The sequence below is a fragment of the Girardinichthys multiradiatus genome, chromosome 12 (assembly GCF_021462225.1).
Source record: "Girardinichthys multiradiatus isolate DD_20200921_A chromosome 12, DD_fGirMul_XY1, whole genome shotgun sequence".
Lineage (NCBI taxonomy): Eukaryota > Metazoa > Chordata > Actinopteri > Cyprinodontiformes > Goodeidae > Girardinichthys > Girardinichthys multiradiatus.
This window is the reverse complement of record NC_061805.1, coordinates 34,399,052-34,419,556: the sequence shown is the minus strand read 5'-3', so window position 1 is coordinate 34,419,556 and position 20,505 is coordinate 34,399,052. Positions and strand designations below refer to the sequence as shown.

Below are 20,505 nucleotides of genomic sequence, written 5' to 3'. Positions count from 1 at the left end.
TATGCGCTCTACTGTTCCTGTGTCTGACTTCCTGTGTGGCTCAATCTGGTCTTGGGAAATTTATGCATTTGTGCTCCATCATTGGACAAAAATAGACTTCAAAAAGGAAAAACCAATAATGGAAATGCTCGTAAAATGGGCCGAGTGGAGCTGACCCATGTAGAGCCCATGGAAGGAGGAGAGTTGTCTCAGACTGTTGCTGGGGATGACATCACATCCTCCAAAGAAGGAGAACAATGTGCAAACAACTTCGTGACAGTGTTTTCTTTTCAATTGTGGCCCAATACTGACTCTCTGTCTCTGAAGAGAGCCCCTTTTCGCCATTACACAGCCATTTGAAAGCCCAGGGCGCATTTTGATACATATTTACCCAGGTAATAGTACTTTTTACATCACCCTGGGATTGTTAAACGGGTGGGTTCTGCTCTAGGGGTGGGTAGTGAACTTAGTTTGAACTTTGCTTTACCAAAATATGTAATCAATCTCAATAAATTCATGATTTAGGGGGACAATTACTTTTCCAATTAAGGCCAGGTTGGTAGCTTTTTTTCTTAATAAATTAAATAATTAACACATTTTTGAATTTAGTTATTTTTGAATGACATTAAATAGTTTAATCATCTGAAACATTTAAGTGTGACAAATTGCAAAAAAAAAAATTACAGCTCTGTAGATGCTTGTTTATTTGGTATATTCTGAATCAAATCAAATGTGAAACTTAAAATACACAAACAGGTCAGTTTAAAAAAGTTAAAGACCAGTTACAAATCAGCACAAACAGGAACAAAGAATTTCACCAACCACACAAATAGACATAAGTGTAAGAAAAGATGCTGCACACTGGAACACAGTTTCTCACTGTAAGCTCACTTTAAAAAATAATCTTAGAAAACCATTTATACGGGCGCTGCACGTGGCGTACGACCCGTGTTTGAAGGCCTCAGTTGTCGACACAGCCATCCTGAGTTTGAGTCCTGACCCCAGAGACCTTTGCTACATGTCTTCCCCCCTCTCTCCACCCCACTTCCTGTCTGCCTACTATAGAAAAATAACAAAACATAAAGGCCACTAGTGCAGCTGAAAGCAGTACAGTTGTTTGTATTTGTAGGGATAATATTAAAATATTTAGCGGCAGATTAAAGTACTTTAAAAACTATTTGAATAAAAAATCTCTTTTCTACAAAGGAAATAAGTTAGGAAATGAAATGTCCTTTGCTCTTGTTTACACCGTTTTAAGCAGATTAGGAAGGACTCATAAAGGGTTTGATGAGACCGAGATCCATGGCCTTGACCAGACATGTGCGTGCCACATCAATGGGATCCTGCCTCTTGGGATTGTCCTCTGCTTTGCCAATCACACTGAGGATTTCCAGCAACTCACTCTCAATCAGTTTCTTGGCCAGCTCGTAGTTGTCAGAGCTGAGCATGTTGAAGACAATCACCAAACCTCGGTGCTGGATACTAGGGTTGGTGTGGAAACATAACTTCTGCAGGATCTCCAGCCACTGTACTGTCTGTTTGGGAGAAAATGAAATCTGAGTCGGTGTCTGACCCGTAAATTCATAAATAAATAGGAGAAAAAACAGATGACAGTTGTGCATACCACATGGGTCATTTTGGCGCATAGCTTTTTCTCAGCAGCAGTAATCATGGCCAGACCTCCGGCTGCAGCTATTTGAAGTTTTTCATCATCTTCTCCACAAAGCAAAACCAGCAACTTCAGCTTATCGTTGCCATCTTCAAGGTAACGAGCTTGGACCTACAACACATAGGACCGATTAAATTGTTTCCATAATCTGTGCATAGAAGTTCCCAGTGTTATGTTTTCTGTTCTCACCTCTTTGCATCTTACAAGATTGCACATGCATTCAGTGGCAGCCAGTCTGATCTTTTCATTCTCTTCAAACATGTGGTTCTCGATCTCTGGCAAAGCTTTCTCTTTCACCATTTTTATCCTGCAAGGTAAGCAAGTTTGGAGCCTTAAGAAATGCAGCTGAGTCACTTTTGAAAAGGGATTGATTTGTTACTTTTGTAATGCAGCATCATGGGACATTTTAAAACATCACCTTAGTTTTTCACTGAAACCAGCCAAGTTTGTGAGGCCTCTGAGAGCCTCATAGTTCTCTGCTCCCTCTTTGTCTGTGTGCAGCAGGCTGACTAAAGGTCGTATCACTTCATATACCTGTCAACAATAAGAGTCTAAGAAGAACGCACATTTTGCAAAATCAAACTAGCTCTACAAATGAGAACTGATTTTACTGTATAGATGAAATTCAACAGGATGAAGAAAAAGTGGACAAATGATTACAATACTAAGCAAATTGTTTAAAAACTCTTGTCAAATAAACTGTAACAAAAGAAAAATGAAAATAAAAGGCGAGAAGGTAGGGTGAAAGATTGAGAGGTGACTTGATGAAGATTAAAATAAGGGAAACAGCTGAAGGTTAAATAAAGTCTTACCCTCTCTCCAGGGAAGGCAATCTCGGGGTTGGAAACAGCTGCTATTTTGGCGAGTGCGAAGCTTGCTTTTACCTTTCCTTTTTCTGTGCCTTCAAGGGCAAGAGGTATCAGAGCCTGGTGGCATGAGGCATTAAAGATGACATGTTCAAGAAGAATAAATAAGAGAGTGGCATAATGGTTTTGCAAACAATAACTAAACAAAAGCTGGTGTGTTTGAGAGTTTCAGTTTCCCATGTTTCTGTTTGGGAAAGTTTTCCTTTACAAATGTTTGTTCATCTCATCTGTGGTGAGTATGCTAATAACTCACCTTCCCTCCTCCTTGGGCCACTATCGTACCACGATCTCTGGGATCCTCTGCCAGAGCCAAAAAAACCCTAAAGATTTGTTTAAAAAATATGTTTACATTAATACATTCAAGGAGGTAGAGTGCCCTGTAAAAGTATTCACAAAACCTGAACCTTTCCAAATTTTACAAACATCAGATGGGATTTTATGTGGTAGATCAACACAAAGCAACGCATGATTGGGAAATGGAAGCAAAATGATGCATGGTTAAAAAAAAAATGTCTGGAAATAAAAAACAGAATAGTGCGGTGTGCATATAAATTTTGCTCTTTAATGTGATACGCCTAAATAAAATCCATGATCTGGGCAAGGAGAGCATTAATGACAAAAAGAGCCAAGAGGCCAATGGTAACTCTGGATGAGCTACGGAGAACCTATGCTCAAGTGGGAGAATTATAACTTGTGCTGTCCACAAATGTGGTCTTTATGGAAGAGAGATAAGAACAAAGCTTTTGTTAAAAGCAAGCCATAAGACTTCCCCTCAAGAGTTGGCCACAAGTCATTTAGGACACAGCAAATGTGGAAGAAGGTGCTCTGGTCATGAGATCAAAAGTAAACTTTTATGCTAACATGCAAAACGTTATGTGAATAACTTTGAATCACTCTGTGCATGTGATACCATTCCCCATAGTAAAAGCATCATCCTGTGGGGATGGTTTCCTTCAGCAGGGACAGGAACGGTTGTCAGGGTTAAGGGAAAGATAGATGGAGCTAAATAAAGGCAATTTTAGAAGAAAACATGCTAGAGGCTGCAAGACTGTTGAGAATGGGGCAGAGATTCATCTTCTGGCACGAAAACAACTCTAAACTTACAGCCAGAGCTACAGGGGGTTTAGATCAAAGCATATGCATGTGATAGAATGGCCCAGTCAAAGTCCAGTGGCAAGACTTAAAAAGTATTGCTAAAAGACATTCAACTTTCAACCTTCATGCTGTAGATGCGCAGTTTCATAAGACGTGAGGCTGTAATGGCAACAAAATGTGGTTCCATAAAAGTATTGATTCATGGGACTGAATATAAATGCATACCAGGATTTTCAGACATGTCTGTTCTGAAGACAAACAAATACTTTCCTTGGTGTGCAAATCTAGCTCTCTTGTTTTCGACTTTGCTGTGTCATACAAAGCCAGAATAAAATAAACTTACGTTTTAACATGACAAACTGTGGACAAGATCTAGTATTATCTATACTTTAGGAAGGGACTGCAGCACTGTAAGCACTGTAGCTACATATAATTAATAAAAAAATTAATGAAAATGACATAACAGCAAATATCTAGTAGTGGGTGGATGATAGATAATTTATTCTTCTTTGAGTAATATTAAGAGTTCTACAACTATTTAAAATACATGTTTACTTCCTACCTCGCCAACATCTCCTTGGTCTGATTGGTCAAGATAGCGCTATCTGCTTTGACCATAACAGCAAGAGCTGAAACAAGTCCAGCCTTTAGCAGCCTTTTTACTCTCTTCTCAATAAAGTCTTTCTTGTCCTGAAGAAAGAGGGAAAACATGTTTGCAAGATTTGTTCATGCATGTAGGCATGCAGATGATGTTTCCTGCAGAGTGACTCATGAACAGCGATCTGAGCTTCCTCTCAGGGTTTTACCTTGGGGTGTTGCTCAGGGACATGCTGCTTAGAGAACTTGGCCAGCTGAACCATCTCGGGGATGATTTCTTTCTTATCGTGGCTGTTGGTGCAGTTCACCAGAGTGCAAGCAACTGCATATAAGATTGTCTTATCCGTGGACTAAAATCAGAAAGAAAAAGCAGGCAAAATGATACTGTTAGAATATATTTTGTATGCAACCACGCTTCTGAAGTGCATTAACTTAAGGCCTCATACATTAACAATTTATAATTTGTGGAAAAATCTGAGGCAGTTTACGTAATTATTATAGAGTTTAACTATAGGAAGTGCACATACAATAAATGAGCATGTATTCATGTCGCATACATTTTGTAATGATTTGATTTTGTGAAAAACTACCTAATTTCAAGTATTATGATAAATGTCTAAAAACATGCGCATAAAATTACATGTACTCATTCATCACCAGTCTATACTGAAAATCCCCGGTTTTCCAAAGTTGAACATAATGGCTCAGGGGGGAGTTATAAACAGGATGCATAACATAAAACAGTGTGGTCTCACGTCTGTACCTTCGCCAGCTCAAACATGGCTTTCATTGCCAGCTCATCTTCCACAAAATCATCTTTAACGTCCGCATCATTGGTCAGATAGGCAAGACCCTCAATAGCCCACTTTCTTGTTTTGGAGTCAATCTGTGGATTACAAAGCCACCTAGCAAAACAGAAAACAAAACACAGGAGGGAGTAAAACTTGGATTTCAACTCCCGGTTTCTATAGGCCTTTTTTGATACCTAATATTATATTAAATCTGTATGTGAGTACTGACTTTCTGCACTGCTTGGCCAGCTTCTCTGTGGAGCCTTCAGCAAACTGCCTTAAGCTGTAATCATCACCTCCGGCTGAACCCAGTTTACAGAGACCCTGCAGGGTAGATGGACATATAAACAGTTTATAAGACAACACAAAATAAAACAAGATAAGATGAGATAATGCGTTGTGTTCCAACACTTTGAAAGTTGTGGCTGGAAGCACTTTTTAGCTTTTAAAGGAAAATACAGTATCCTCCATAAGTATTCGCACCTCTTGAACCTTTTCAAGCTCAGCCAGATTGTAAGGATAGTGTCTGTGAATTTTCGAGTCTGGATTCAGGTTCTCAATTGTACTTAACTCTGGTCTCTGATTAGGGCATTCTAACACTTTATCGTGCTTTAATGTAAATGATTCTATTGTAGCTCTGGCTATGTTTAGGTCCTTTGTCCTGTGGGAAGGTGCACTGCCAACCCAGTCTCACGTTTTGCAACCTCAAAACAAGTTTTCTTCTAGGATTGCCCGGTACTTAGCTGCTTCTTCACTGACCTTACTGAAGAGAACATCCCCACAGCATGATGCTTCCAATACTGTGTTTTGCTGTGTTAATGGCAGTTTCATAATTATGTGCAGTGTTAGTTTTCCACCACACATCAAAAAAGTTCAACTTTGATCCCATCTGACCTGACCACCTTTATCCACATGTTTGCTGTGTTCCCTATATGGAATAAGACAAACTCTCTATGGCTTTTCTCTTTTCACTCTTCCATAAAGGGCAGGTTTGTAGAGTGCACACGTAGTATTTCTTATCACTTTGCAACACTTTCAGATTTAATTTTGTAAAACAAAACAAAAAAATCCATGCATCCCTTTCCTTTGACTTCGCAATTAAGTGCTCTTAAGTATTAATCAATCACATAAAATCCCAATACCCAATAACTCTAAATAACCCGCAAGGCGCTGTTAAAGTTGACTTGGTACACTCACCACCAGGGCACGAATTTTAATCTTCTCGCTCTTTGTTTTCTTGTAGATGTCCTTGAGCAGCGACACGCCGTTGGTGATGAAGAAGCTGGCACGGCTCATCTTTGTGGAGGCGTGGATCAGAGCCTCGACGGCCACCATCTGGTCCACGTCCCGCTCTGAGCCACACAGTGCCACCATCATCTCCATGACACCCTGCTGTCCCACCAGAGAGTTGCCGACCTCGAAGGGACCCTGCAGCAGTCCTGAGATGGTGCTGATGGCATGAAGGGTCTTATCCATGTTGTTGGGATCAATTTTAGATCTGTGGTAGGGAAGTGGAGATTGTGAGAAATGGCATGCCATAACAAACTCACTTGACTTTCTCTGGAATATCTTAATGAGTATCCTTGTAAATTTAGATACACTTTGCCACAATCATTCTTGCCATCTTTAAAAGTGAGCCTTTGCTATACTATTTTTTTAAGCTGATTTTAGGTCCATTTTTTAACCTTCTAGTTATTAATCCATGATGTTCTGTTTCCCTGGGGAATAAATATGAGGTTACACAGAAGCCCTTTTCTCAAAGCCACTGATCACTAGAGAGGACAAGAAGTCACAGTTATTTTACCACTTTGCAGAGTGAGCAGCACGGCAAGGGAGGAAAAACGGCCTTGAAAGCCTTCATCTTGGGGTCAACAAGTTTCCATATGAAGTTTTAGATGCTAGCTCTTACCAACTGGTTGTTTTTGTGGGTCATGATGGTAAAAAGTCTTGTCTGTCCTGTCATAGCAAACATAAACCTGTGGAGTTTGCTAAACTCTACCTGGACCTTAACTGGAACCATGCTTTTGGTCATATAAGTATAAGATTGAGCTTTTCAGCAACAAACAGTCCAGGTGAAACAGGGGATTTTGGTGTAAAACAACGGATGAATAAGTGGAAAAGAACCTGTTGAGTACAGTGGAGGACATGTGATCCTGTGGGCCTGTTTCGTTTTCCAATGCAATGCATTATAACCTTGGAGATTTTAAATAAAATCTGGTGGACTGAAAAGACTAAAAACAGGTAATCACTTGGTCTTGACTTTTGTCTAATCAACACAGAAATGGATCACAAGACACAAAATCCTCCTTTTATCATCTCAGTCTGCAGATCTAAATCCTATAAAAAATCTGTGAGATTAGCAGAATAGAAGAGCGCATAAGAGAGGACAAGGCACTCGATAATCTGGAGAGATTATGGAAAGATAAATTGTGACAGATCCTTCTCTGTATGCTCTGCCCAGTGCTTTCCTATTGATTCAAAGGGGTTACAACAGGGGTACGTTTTACATTGTGTAAAAAAACACTGTATAGTGGGGGTTTTTCCCCCCACTGAATAAATAGTTTAATTTTCCAATTATTTCACTGTGAGATTATGCTGGTGCTACTAAAGTTGATTTTAGTTTAAGGCTTTTTTATGCATCTTCACCCAGAGGCCCAAATTGTGACCCACATCTTAACACATACTTGACATATTCATCACAGATCTCCTTAAAGTTCACTCTCTCTGGGTCACACTTCAGGTCATCGTAGAGCTTGCTGAGAAGCACGCTAGCGATCAGCTGGGTGTTCTCTGTCAGAGGGAGCTGATCAGGCAGCTCAGGGACCTGACCACAAACCTTCAGGATCTTCTTTAGACCTGGAGAACAAACACATGCTTCAAATCAAGAAATCTGAGCTTCAGCCAGAGAAATCAGAGGACGCCATATGGAGCAATTTGGCCCACCGTGATCAATGGTGAAGAGAGTCCTGGAGTGGTCTTTCTCTTTTATGTCTTTGCGAGGGACATTCTTGGTCAGGAGGTTCAGTGCCTGGTCTCTGCCATGGCCTGACACCCTCTTATTGGCTATCATTTCCAGGAGGGCCAGGAGAATGGTTTTCAAATCTTTAGATGTATCTGTAGGTGAAGTGAAAAAAAATATGAATAAAACAAATATCAGTGACAGGATGGCCTTTATTAGTTTTCAAATATTGAAGCTGTAAATTAAAAACTGAATGTTTGATTTAAATTTAACAATTTTTGTTTACCCAGAAACATTTTTTCTTACCCAAAACTACAGATGCTTCCTTCCCATAATCTCTTGTGTCTCCACCAGTGAGGGAGTCATTAATGCACTGGAAGAGGTTGCAAGCTGCCAGAGCAAATTCTTCGTTGTCCAGTGCCATGATGCTGCAAAGCTTATCAACACCCACCATGTTGACAATGGCCATGGCCTGTTAAACAGAGAGATATTTGGATTTATTCAACTCAAGGACTCCAACTTATCTTGTCATTTTATTTTTTTCTCCCATTTTTTCCTTTAGCTTGAGCTACCCGAGCTTGGTGTCCAGTGCACATTCCCGACAGAGCTCGGACTGCAGCCAGAATCATTTCTGGTTTCCCAGTCTCGACCATGTTCAGTAGCAGAGCCACCCCGTTGTTCTGGAAGATTCTCTCTGCTCCTGCATCTTCTCTTGACAAAACAATCAAGTTGTTGGCAGCCTTGAAATAAAACAGGAACAACTGATCAGGCAAAAACAGCCAAACCATGAGCTGTTCATTCAGAAGCTAGAAATACTCCCAGTCAGTTGGTTCAGTTCCTGTATCTGCAAACCACTGAAAGTACTGTAATGGAAAATTCTTTTAAAGTGCTCTGATATTCCCTTCACCTCTCACATTTGTTTCTGTGTTGTATCACTCACAGGTGACCTTCCATCTACCTCTCACCTCTGACCTCTGTGTTTGATGAGTGTTCTGTTTTATTTAGCAGATGGACTCTAAATTCACATGCTGGAGAGTTTTATGGTTAACACTTCCTGAAGTGTATATTTCAAGGGAAGGTAGATGGGTGCCCTCATAAATAACTTTGTTAACTCTGACCCGGGGAGGGTCTAGGGGCCATATTTCTAAAACTCTTTGAAGTTGAGATAACACCCTCATTTTTAGTATAAATACTGTTTGTGATTTCTGTTCGTGGCTCTGTTTCACTGACTAACCTCAGTGTCAGGGTCTTCAAACGCTGAATGCCTTTGAATAAAACTTATAAAGACAAAGTCCGGATTTTCTCTTGTTATGAGTCAACTTCTACCCACTTTGATAAGAAAATTCCACAACAATTTTAGCGTCACGAACAGGATCTAACGTGCCAGAGGAGACCGCAGGAGGGGACACGGACGCCTGGCCAGCCTGAGAGTTGTTCTCAGTCCACCTCCATATTACGGTAGTGGAGTCCTCATGCCCGCCTGCGGCGTCTGGCTGATTAGATCCGAACAATTTGTCTTCAAATATATCTGGGTGAGAAGTTGCTCTGTATGATATAATGTATATTATTATTTTTATTACACATTAACCATCATCTCCTAACTAATTAATTAGGTTCCAGAGTTGCGAGAGGGAGGACATCAGCTGAGGGCCCGGTTACCCTGCAAAAGGAATTGCAGGGAGGTTCTTATTGGTAACAATAAGATAAAGCAAAACACAGGGTTTTGCAGGTGGTTTTTAGCAATTTTCTACACCTCATAAAGGAGAAAAGCCAGACGGCAGACGTGCCGCTGAACAGGTAAAAAAAATGGTTCCGGAACCTTGAGGCATCAGGGGTGTCTCCTTCTTCAGACTCTGATTTATAAAATAATGAAAGGAAAAAGTGGGGATGATTGTGTTAAATGTGCTTTAATTTGGAAGATAAGTTTGGTTTTTCACAGCGTGGACGTTTGAGTGTAAATAAGTTAAATAGTTTAAAAAGTTTCAAGTAAAACAGTTGATGGAAAAATAAAAAAAAAAAAACAAGAAAAGATTAAAAAGCACAGAGTGCATCAATTAAGGGGTTAAAGAGTTAAAACTTTCCTGAAGGAAGTTTCGTTTGTCTTAAATATTGCGATCAGTCGGTAAAGAAGGTAAAAGTGAAAAGGGACATTAGAGATGCGAAAAGAAAGTTGTTTTAGAAAGGAGTATAGTTCATGTTGTGGAAGGAAGTGACAGGCAGGGGGACAACTGACTGACTGACTGATAATATTTCTTTGTACAAAATCTGAACCAATACTAAACTTTTCTTCTGTCTCTCTCACACACAAATACACACATATATGGGATTTAAGTTCAACATCTGCGTTTTTGAGTCTGGATTTTAGAAACCTGCCCTTCTCCAAGGCTACTCCACCAGAGACGCTTCTCCAGCACGGCCTGAAAGAGAGAGATCTGCCTTCCTGCATGTTGAAAATCGCAGTGTGACTTTCTACAAGAACAAAAAACGAAACTCAGAAGAAAATCCGGATTCTCTGAGATGGACAAAGATCCATGCTGTTTGCAAGAGACAGAAGAGCGAATACACTGGATTTATATTGAAAGCACATCTTATGTGGGCAGAAGAGAAACCGGAGCAAAGTTTCTTCTTTCTCCCTCCTGGAGAAGTTAAAGTGGACAAAGAATGATTGAATGTCTCACCAACAGACCTGGGAAGGGCCTGGTTGTTTTTTGGACTGATAGAGGACCGTGTGCCTGATAGTCTGACTCTGGAGTGATTTAGAAACTGATGGAGGTAACGTACAAACACACACATTTGCATAAATCTTTTCCTATTTTCTGCAATGAAGAATGCTTATTAACCGCTTCTCATGTGATGCTTGCTTGACGTTGACAGATATAGCGGGTTAAAATATTATTTTAGGGTTAGAAAAGTATCTTTAAAAGGGTGATAACTTAACTCATTTGATACTTTCCAGTTAATTATTTTAGAGAAACAAGTTCTCTTTCGTCGTGGAATATTCAGGGTCAATTATTCTAGTTATTAAAAGTTATTAAAAGCAGAGGAAGTTACAACATCTCCAAAACTCAGCAGTAACCAAGTGTTTCTATGTTATTCTCAGGACAGATCTCATGAAGGAGTATTTTTAAAACCCAGCGCATGCTTAAAACCTGATGGGTTTCTCCTTCAGATATTATTTTCTGTTGTCAGAGTTTGTATCCCATAAATCTAATGGGTAGAGACCTCATTAAAACAGGCTTAGTTCTACTGCAGATGGTCTTCATACAGTTTCTGACACAGTACTTACAGTTTGGTGCAGTTTTTGTCCGCAAGTGTTAACTGACGCTTATGGAAAGTACAAATTCATTGTTTTTCACAGCAGCTGCTGGGAAGAGGTTATATTAGGTATTTCTTCCCTCTTCTGATTCATGCAGCGTGTTGATTTACACTGTACCTTATATCAGGTCCTGACAAAAACTATGAAAGGTTTGGTTCTGCAGGTTCTTTTTTCTCCCTTTGGAGAAGGAAAGGACACCTGATCAGTTCTGTGTTGCACAGAAATATTAAAACACTTGTTGTTTTCTAAGATATCACCAGCTAAAAACTTTTAAAACTTTTGAGAGTAATTGGTTTTGTTAAACATATTTCCCTTGGTAAAACAAACCTTTAAAATGAGTATGAAAAAATTGGGTTATTTAGAAAGAATTTGATTGGACAGTGGTACCACACAAAAATTAAACTAATCTCATGTTTCCTAAAAGATTCTGCATGAAAAGGCCTTCAGAACCGTGGAGTTATTTTCCACCACAGTATCAAGTTTTTAAGCATGCTTTTTCTTTATTTTAAAACAGATCTGGTTTTTGTTTGGTTTTTGGCTTTTTAGCATAATGTTTGTCTGAAGCTTATTATGAACTGGGATAGGAGCAAATATGATCTGAGGTAAATTAGGAGCTGTGAACTAATAATTTTAAATCTGATTATTGTCCAAGCAGAAATAATATATTTAGCCAATCCTTCAATCTCTGCAGAAAGTTAACACCATTGTTCAATGCAGTAGTACTCAACTTGTGGTTCCTGGACTCCTGAAGCCTGTAAGCCATAGATTTTGGGTCCATGAAATTATAAGACTTAATTAAAGGTAGGCTGATTACTTATTAAAATAGATCTAAGCCAATGATGAGTTCCAGTCATTTTGGTGACTTTGAAATGCAATAATACTCAAAATTTCTACTCTGGGGACACAGATTGGTGCTGAAGAGTTTAGTTTTGGAACCAAGGTTAGGATTTTTATAACAGAATAAAGACAAGTAAAATCCTTTATTTTAGGAAAAGAAAAGAAATAAAGGCTCTCTTAACAGTAAGAGGATGGTCGGCTCAAACTCAAGTCTCCTTGTTTGATTTCTTAGGGTTTAAAGATTAAAGGAATACATATGAGTACAAAGGTACACAAGGTGATTTCAGATTACTAAGAGATAAAATATTGGAACATTTATCAGCATTTGGATTATTAAAGAGGGGTTCTAGTGATAAGTTCTCCCCAACTCTCAAAATTTAAATAGCCAAATTAAAGAAAATGATGTTTGTTCTTTTTTGAAACATTATGTGGGAAAAAGTCCAGTTTGGAGACAAGCTTCTTATCTTAATTTATGATTAAGTCAAACACTGCAGTTTTGTTTAGTTTGGGTATAACATAAAAATGTCAATGCTGACTTTTCTAATTTCCCCTCGGGGATCAATAAAGTATCTTTGAATTTGAATTGAATTAAATTAAAAATACTTCTTTGCATTTAACTTGAAATTCTGCAATGCAGCTGCGATCAAATTGAGCAAAACAAAAAGAGAATTATAACAATAACTCTCAGGATTGTAGTTATTATTACAGAGTTACAGTACAAAGAATTAGCAAAAGGTTTCAGCATCAGTAAATTTGGATTCATATAAGAGAAAACTGTTGCTGTGCTTCTAAATACTTTGAGATCTCTTTGGACTATGTGCACTCATTTTTAAAAAAAACAATCCTGAAGATTGTCATAACAACATTGATCAATTATAGCATTAAAAGATATGGTTGAGAAAACATATTCTGAAAAGAGATTGTTAAACATTTCTTTGAATTCTTGAAGCTTCAAATTTGGCCATTTGTCTGTCTCTGATGTTTTGTCTTTGTTTTGTTGGTATGAATGTTTGATTATATGTTGCATGAAACAATAATCCATGTTTGGAATAATGTTTCTAAATCCCAGATTGATTAAAACTTTGAGTTTTCAGGAGAGTTAAGAAGCAGCTTGTTTCTGAGGTAGGTGCATGTTAATAGCTTTGCAGTTTAAGTTACACTAATGTGGGATGGGATGAAGAAACTGTGGTCCCGCCCATAGGCTGTCAATCAAAGGTTAGTTCTGCCTGACTCCGCCCACCTACTAGGTTGGTTCATGCCTTTGCTGTCATGGTAACGCTCAGCACCTCCCTTCCTGAGTTTTAACATTGTTTAAGAGACAATAGAGTCAAAATGCTTGTAGTGATTGTTGCCTTAAAAACATGTTTTTTTTTGTATAATGATTAAGGATGTAGCATGACTTTTAGATTTATGTGTTTTATTATTAAAAGGTTAATGAAATAGTTTAAACTAGTTTGAAGAATTAGTTTTGCATGCAGAATCATTGGTGATTTATTAGATTGAAAGTGTCCCCTGGTGCCATTAAACTAGCTGACAGTTCAAGATATGCAAAAGTAAGGAATATATTTTTGATAAAGAATCAGAGTCATGCCTTTATACTTGGTGGGAATTATTTATTAGATTCAATTTGTAGGGTTTATTCATCCAAATTACATTGGATGTCCATTAATCTAATACTCATCTTTGTACAAGACAAATTAGGATGATATGTGACTAATTTCTAAGTGAAACATTGATGAACTAAATAATTACAGTTTGTGTTTAGTTGTTAATGGAACTGAATTGCAGTTAAAAACATCTGGATTTTCTTTATGTTGCTTTTCTTAAATTCATAGTGACACATAGTTATGTCAGAATTCATTTCTTTGGTTCTAGGTAATGTGATCTTGGTTACTAAACCATTTTTGTACAAACTTTTTGCTGGATTGTCGCATGGGTTGGACCCTGCGCCAGAAGAGGGGAATGTCAGAATAAAGTAACATGGGGTTCCAAAAGTTTTAGCACTCATGGGAAAAAGGGTAGCTCATACCTCCAGTGAGGACTTAGTGACAATGCGAGAGAGACGTTGTACTTTGTTTATATAAATGGTGCATAGCTCCCTAGGACCACATTATGAAAACCTCTCTGAAATTATGGTGTTGATTCTTTTGTGAAATTTTACATCTCCACAGATTAGACCATTTTTGAAATTCTTTGTGGGTATTCTGAAACTATGAAATATTGACCATTAATCAGACCTTCCTCAAACATCATGTCACATTTTTGATATTCAGAATATTTAGCTGATGGTCACTGCTAGTATATCAGGTGAAGTCAGAAGATCAATTCTTTGGATTTTGTTGGATGTTTTGATGAAGTTCATGTAGTTAAGCACTTAGGTTTGAGAATGGGACTTTGAATTGAAAATTAGCCAAGCGTTGTGAAGGCTCTACCTATTGTTCTCACTTATATGAGATTGAGACAAAGGACACAGGCAAATCTCAGTCCTTTTGAAGTGCTGTGTGGCAGGTCTCCTAATTTGGACATGGGGATATTGCCAAGATAATTTTCTTCCACATCTTTGTGTGAAGATAGGATGTTGTTTTACTGTCAAAACCTGTCCACTGTGTTTTCTCAAGTTTCACAGACAGTGAAGGCTGCATTACCAGAAACAGCCACTTCCACCCTCCAGTCCTTTATTCCTGGCGACTGGATTCTGGTCAGAGAATCTAGGAGAAAACACAGGAAGTCCAGGTGCTGGAATGGCCCATATCAGATCCTACTAGACAGCCAGAAAAGCTGCAGGAAAGCTGCAGGAAAGCTCCAGCTCCTCCAGTTTCATCTGGCTTCCAGGACGCAAGTCATCTTCCAACTGGATCATCCACGGCCTGAAAGGTGTGAGGACAGCGGACCACCACAAGATAAAGAACTGTAAGCTGATCACTGGCGAGTGATTGAACAGGTGGTTGAAGAACACTGTTCTTACAAGGGCACAATAATCCCTTGGGCAGTGCAACGATATTTCAGAATCTACTTAAGGCCATCGCATTGCCTGAAAGTTAAAAATCATAAGTTGGACTATGGAAGCCTAACTTCAAGCTGGTTAGAGTTCCTGTTTCTAAACATATTTCTAGAGGAGCTTCCTACGACCGCCCACCTGTACCAGACTGGTAACAGGGCAGCTTGAAGCGCAGAAGCCACTCAGGAGAGGCAGCAGGATTTTTGTTTTTTTTAAAGTTGTTTATAATTTGTTTTCTTTGAGAAAAAACTGTTTGCTTTCAGTACCAGAAGAAAGGACATTCCACTTCAAGGTCACGATGCAGTTAAATGGAAGATGGTCTGTTCTGATGCTAATGATTGGTATTTCAAGTATTTTTATAACTCTTGTGTTCATTTGGGAAAAGGTGCAGCAAAGACAATGTAAGGCTAATTTGAGGAATTGTGTAAATAATAGTCATCAGCTGATTCGAAGAGAGATCCATCACTTTTCTGACTACTATGATCATACTGATAATGTCTGGTGGCAACTGATGCATCAAACCATGAGGAAGATAAGAAATGATAGTTGCTATGTTTGTTGTTTGATTCCACATGCTATTAATGATCAACCATTTTTGGTACCAGTTCCTATTGATACTGCTTATACTCTAGCTACTTTCTTTCCAGATAACCGGTTGGTGGAGATCGTTTTTCCTTGGGTGAGGAATTATGCGGTACGGAAAAGCAGAAATGTTGGTAAATTTTCCTTGATCCACAGTAATACATCTAGACCTTGTCCTGTCAGAACTGATCCGTATACTATTTCAGAATCTTTGGCTCCAGATCCTTTTGTGTTAACTCTTAATCTTACAGCCTTACCGAATGGAAGTCAATTGTATGGCATGGCAGGTAAATTAACCAGGGTTCTTGTTACTTTTCCTAGTAGAGATGGGTTCTCGTGTCCTAAGAACATGGTTTGGATGTGTGGAAACAGATCATATCTGTATCTGCCTGCTAATTGGTCTGGAGTATGTTATCTAGCTCATTTACTACCTACAGTCACGACTTATGATTCACTCAGCCCATTATTAGAGAGGAAGACAATGCTCAAACGGCAAAAGAGAGCTAGGATCCCACATTGGAAAGGGATTTTGGGTACAATTTTTCCTAATTATGGTGCTGCTAACGCCGCCCATAGGATTAATGAGTTGTCAGTTGAGTTAGAAAATCTTACTGCTTTATCTGAGGAAGGTTTCACTGTTCTACCTACGGAGCAGCAGGCTATAAGAACTATGAGTTTGCAAAATAGAATGGCTTTGGATTATCTGTTAGCTGAGAGGGGTGGCGTTTGTCATTTAATTGGGGAACAATGTTGCACTTTTATTCCCGATGTGTCTAAGAACATGACGAATATCCATGATAAGTTTGAGGACTTGCTGACGACCCAACAGAAGGAGAATATGAGTTCCTCTTGGACTCCTTGGTCTTGGTTCTTTACTGGTGGATGGACATCTTGGTTAGTAAAGATTGGAGTGATTCTTTTATGTTTCTTTTTGATTTTGATGTTTCTTTCATGTTGTATTATTCCAATGGTTAGGGGAATGGTGATGAGACTGGTACGTTTTTCTGTGTTGCCTGTTGATGAGGATGTGAACTTAATTTCTGTTTGTCATGATTGTGATGATTCTGCATTTACAGTGGCAGATGGTATGGATACCAATGGATTTTATGTTGCTTGAGATGCTTTACAGTAGATCTTAGAGGAAGCCATGACATAACACATGTATTTGTTATGTATTCTTTTCTTTTATTAGTTTTACTTTGATTATAAGCTTTGGGTGATGGTTTTGTAGAATTTTCTTTTAGTTTTGTGATTATCTTGTAATCAGAAGAAAGGAGTGTAATGGAAAATTCTTTTAAAGTGCTCTGATATTCCCTTCACCTCTCACATTTGTTTCTGTGTTGTATCACTCACAGGTGACCTTCCATCTACCTCTCACCTCTGACCTCTGTGTTTGATGAGTGTTCTGTTTTATTTAGCAGATGGACTCTAAATTCACATGCTGGAGAGTTTTATGGTTAACACTTCCTGAAGTGTATATTTCAAGGGAAGGTAGATGGGTGCCCTCATAAATAACTTTGTTAACTCTGACCCGGGGAGGGTCTAGGGGCCATATTTCTAAAACTCTTTGAAGTTGAGATAACACCCTCATTTTTAGTATAAATACTGTTTGTGATTTCTGTTCGTGGCTCTGTTTCACTGACTAACCTCAGTGTCAGGGTCTTCAAACGCTGAATGCCTTTGAATAAAACTTATAAAGACAAAGTCCGGATTTTCTCTTGTTATGAGTCAACTTCTACCCACTTTGATAAGAAAATTCCACAACAGTACCTACCTTTTCTTTCTTTTCCTTGTCCATTTCGTCATCAAGGAGGATTTCAAACATGTTCTGTACTCTCGAATCTGTGGAAAATGTTGTCTTGAGCTGAAGAGACAAAATTAATCTTTGTGTAAATTTTTAATTGGAGGAGATCCGCTTGTGTCTTGCAAAAGTATGCACGCCCTTTTTTCACATTTTGTCCATCACAAACTTTAGTGCATTTTTTTCTTTTTTGCAAAATAATTCAAGCTGAGTGGGATTGGATGGACAGCTTCTGCAAATAATTTTCAAATCATACCACAGTTGCTCAGTTGAATTTAGGTCTGGACTTTGACTAGGCCATTCTAACATATGAATTAACCATTCCATTGTGGCTCTGGCTGTTTGTTCAGTGTCTTTGTCCTGCGATAAACTGAACCCATACCCATCTCTGACCAGCTTCCGGTCTGTGCTGAATAACCCCCAGCAGGATGCTTCTACCAGCATTTTTCACCGGAGGGGTGGTGTGGTCAGGGTGATGTGTACTGTTAGTTATCCTCCACCCATAGCGTTTTGCATGTGGGCCAAAAAGTTTAATTTTGGTCTCATCTAGCCAGAGCGCCTTCTTCCACATATTTGCTACAGGCATCAAACTGAACTTTTAATTTCTTTCGCCAGTGCCTTTCTTCTATCAAAAATTTGAAGAGGTTCTAATAGTATAAACACTCTAGTTATATGTTGGTTTATTGCAAGCATTTGTTGTCTTTTCTTTGTGATATACCTTGGCCTGGATTTCTGCTCCTAGCCTGCGGAGAGTCTCCAGAAAGGTCTTGTTCTTTGGTTCGATGGTGGCACATCGCTGCACATCTTTGAAAGCCATGTCCAGTTTTCCCAGCTTCTCCAGAGCTTGACAGCGGCGGAACAAGGCTTTAATATCAGATGCATCCTCATCAATTGCTGTGAACCAGAAGGATGAAAAGTAAAGGCCAAGTCTAGAATAAGTAGTTTGCACTAAATCGTTATGCTGAATGTCTAATTTTGGTTTCTTCAACTTCCCTGTTTTTCACTCTACCTTTAGATGCATCGGACACTGCATTGGCATAGCTTTCCTGCAACAATTAGAATAAAAGATCCCAAAATTTTCACTTATGTTTAAGAAATTCTCATCTTTTGTGATTGAGATTTTTTAATTGCTTACCTTTTTCAGGTAGCATGCAGATCTGTTCCTGTAAATCACAGCCTGCAGCTTTTTGTCCATGCAGTCCTTAAGGGCATTAGTGTAGCACTCAATGGCCTTGTCGATGTCTCCAGCCTGAAAGTGTTTGTTTCCCTCATCTTTTAAATGTACTGGATCACCCATCTGACAGAAATTAGGAATTATAGTTAAGGATAGAACAAATTATATAAACTATTGTCAGGTTTTGATCCTGCAGGTGTCAGATCAATGCCTTTTGGTATTTTAACAAATGCTCTGTCAATAAAATGAAATATTTCAAAGCAAAGGCAAATGTTCACATTTTAGGAGCTAAACTACACCAAGGACTTTTAGATTAGAACAAATGCTTTGAAGAGTCTTAATACCTGAACTTATTTTACACTATTTTATTTAAAATGTGTATAGAATATCAATAATAACTGGAGCAGTGCACTGAATATCCAAGACTCATTCAGTACAAAAATATAAACCTAATATAAACCTAAAGTTACAGTAATTCATATTTCTCATCAGGACAACAATTAATAAATCTCATGTTGTATTTTTCTCACCGTTGCACAGCTCTGTCCTGACCTGCGGATCCAGAAGCAAAGGGCCACACACGTGCTCCAACTTTAAATGGCCTCCCTTCAAACCTTATTTGGGCATATTTTAAACCGCCAGTGTGAGTTTTATAAATAATGCTCATTACTAAATGAAAGACATACTCCTTATTCTCTAATACTCTCACTACCGTTTACTTGACTACCAGTCCAAAGAACCCAAAGTCTTGGCAGAGGCTACTGTACCTTCAGCTTGTGCTCCTTGGTTATCCTTTGCTCCGTTTTTAGGGTCTTTAAATTTTTTTGGTAATTCAACGTAGATCTAAACCTGTAGTCTTGAGTAGTTTTATTGGCTTTTTTCTATCTTTTCAAACCTAAACCACCACATATGCCTCAGCTTATATTTATATTGTATCTCAGTGAGGTGGGACAGAGCTAATGTGGACCACCCACAACACAAAGGGGTTCTTTCCAAAACATACAAAGCCTTATGGAAAACAGTGTCGTATTCTGGGTTAGTATCAATCACAACCATTTAAACTCCATCAAATTTCCTGTTGGAAACAGTGTTCTGTTGGTGCTTCAATGAGGAAAAATGCATTTGTAATACAGTAATGCAAGTTTGTTTGGCCCCTTAAAGTTGGTCTGCTCCTGATAAGGTCTATTTAGGGAGCAGACAGCTGAGAACTCACCAGCAAATGCTTGCTAAGTTGAGGGGGGTTTCAAGAGTGGGTAGGTGGAGACGCTGGAGGGGGAGATTGACAGCTGTGGCACCAGGAGAGACTGGTAGCTTCTGGAAAGAACATGATCTCACCACAGCACCAGCTGGAGTTAAACAATAAATGTTGTACAATAAAATCGGGCTTTAAGGTGGGTCTCCAAAGTTTCTACATACAGTTTTCACAGTTTCATTACAAAATGCAAATACTTGTGGCTTTATAAGTTTCCCTCATAAGCCTAAAACAGCTCGTTTCATTGATATAGCATAAATAGAATGTAATGGATGGGGTTTAGTGTGAGATCCCTTGTTTTATACCGTTCCGGTCAGATGTTTACATACACCCAACGTCGGCAAAAAAGAATACATTTTGGACCTTTAATGGTACATTTCAGCTGTCCTTTTTCCTGACTAGACTGATCCTAAAACACACATTTACAATGAAAACAATAACTTAGAACAAAATATCGAGGCACGTGACGTCGCCAGGTACGGCGGAGCCGGGGTCCCACCCTGGAGCCAGGCCTGGGGTCGGGACTCGTCGGAGAGCGCCTGGTGGCCGGGTTGCTCCTCGCGGGACCCGGCCGGGCCAAGCCCGAACG

General features: G+C 39.0%; 1 protein-coding gene across 2 annotated transcripts; it reads right to left on the bottom strand.

Moving 5' to 3' along the window:
- Window positions 1-666: 666 nt before the first annotated feature.
- On the bottom strand, window positions 667-19,591 carry unc45b (unc-45 myosin chaperone B). Of its 2 annotated transcripts, XM_047382646.1 has the most exons (21): window positions 19,432-19,591; window positions 19,195-19,278; window positions 18,626-18,787; window positions 18,500-18,536; window positions 18,209-18,384; window positions 17,464-17,553; window positions 8,529-8,696; window positions 8,263-8,428; window positions 7,941-8,111; window positions 7,682-7,853; window positions 6,195-6,495; window positions 5,227-5,321; window positions 4,970-5,111; window positions 4,416-4,556; window positions 4,172-4,299; window positions 2,768-2,834; window positions 2,461-2,574; window positions 2,067-2,182; window positions 1,838-1,955; window positions 1,604-1,759; window positions 667-1,514 (listed from the first exon to the last, which is right to left on the bottom strand). In XM_047382646.1, the coding sequence occupies exons 3-21, from the start codon at window positions 18,785-18,787 to the stop codon at window positions 1,242-1,244; spliced, it is 2,793 nt and encodes a 930-aa protein (XP_047238602.1). In that variant the 5' UTR covers window positions 19,195-19,278; window positions 19,432-19,591; the 3' UTR covers window positions 667-1,241. The 2 variants fall into 2 exon arrangements, with proteins under 2 accessions (XP_047238602.1, XP_047238603.1); XM_047382647.1 differs by lacking the exon at window positions 19,195-19,278 and having other exon boundaries at window positions 19,432-19,576.
- Between the last annotated feature and the right edge of the window lie 914 nt (window positions 19,592-20,505).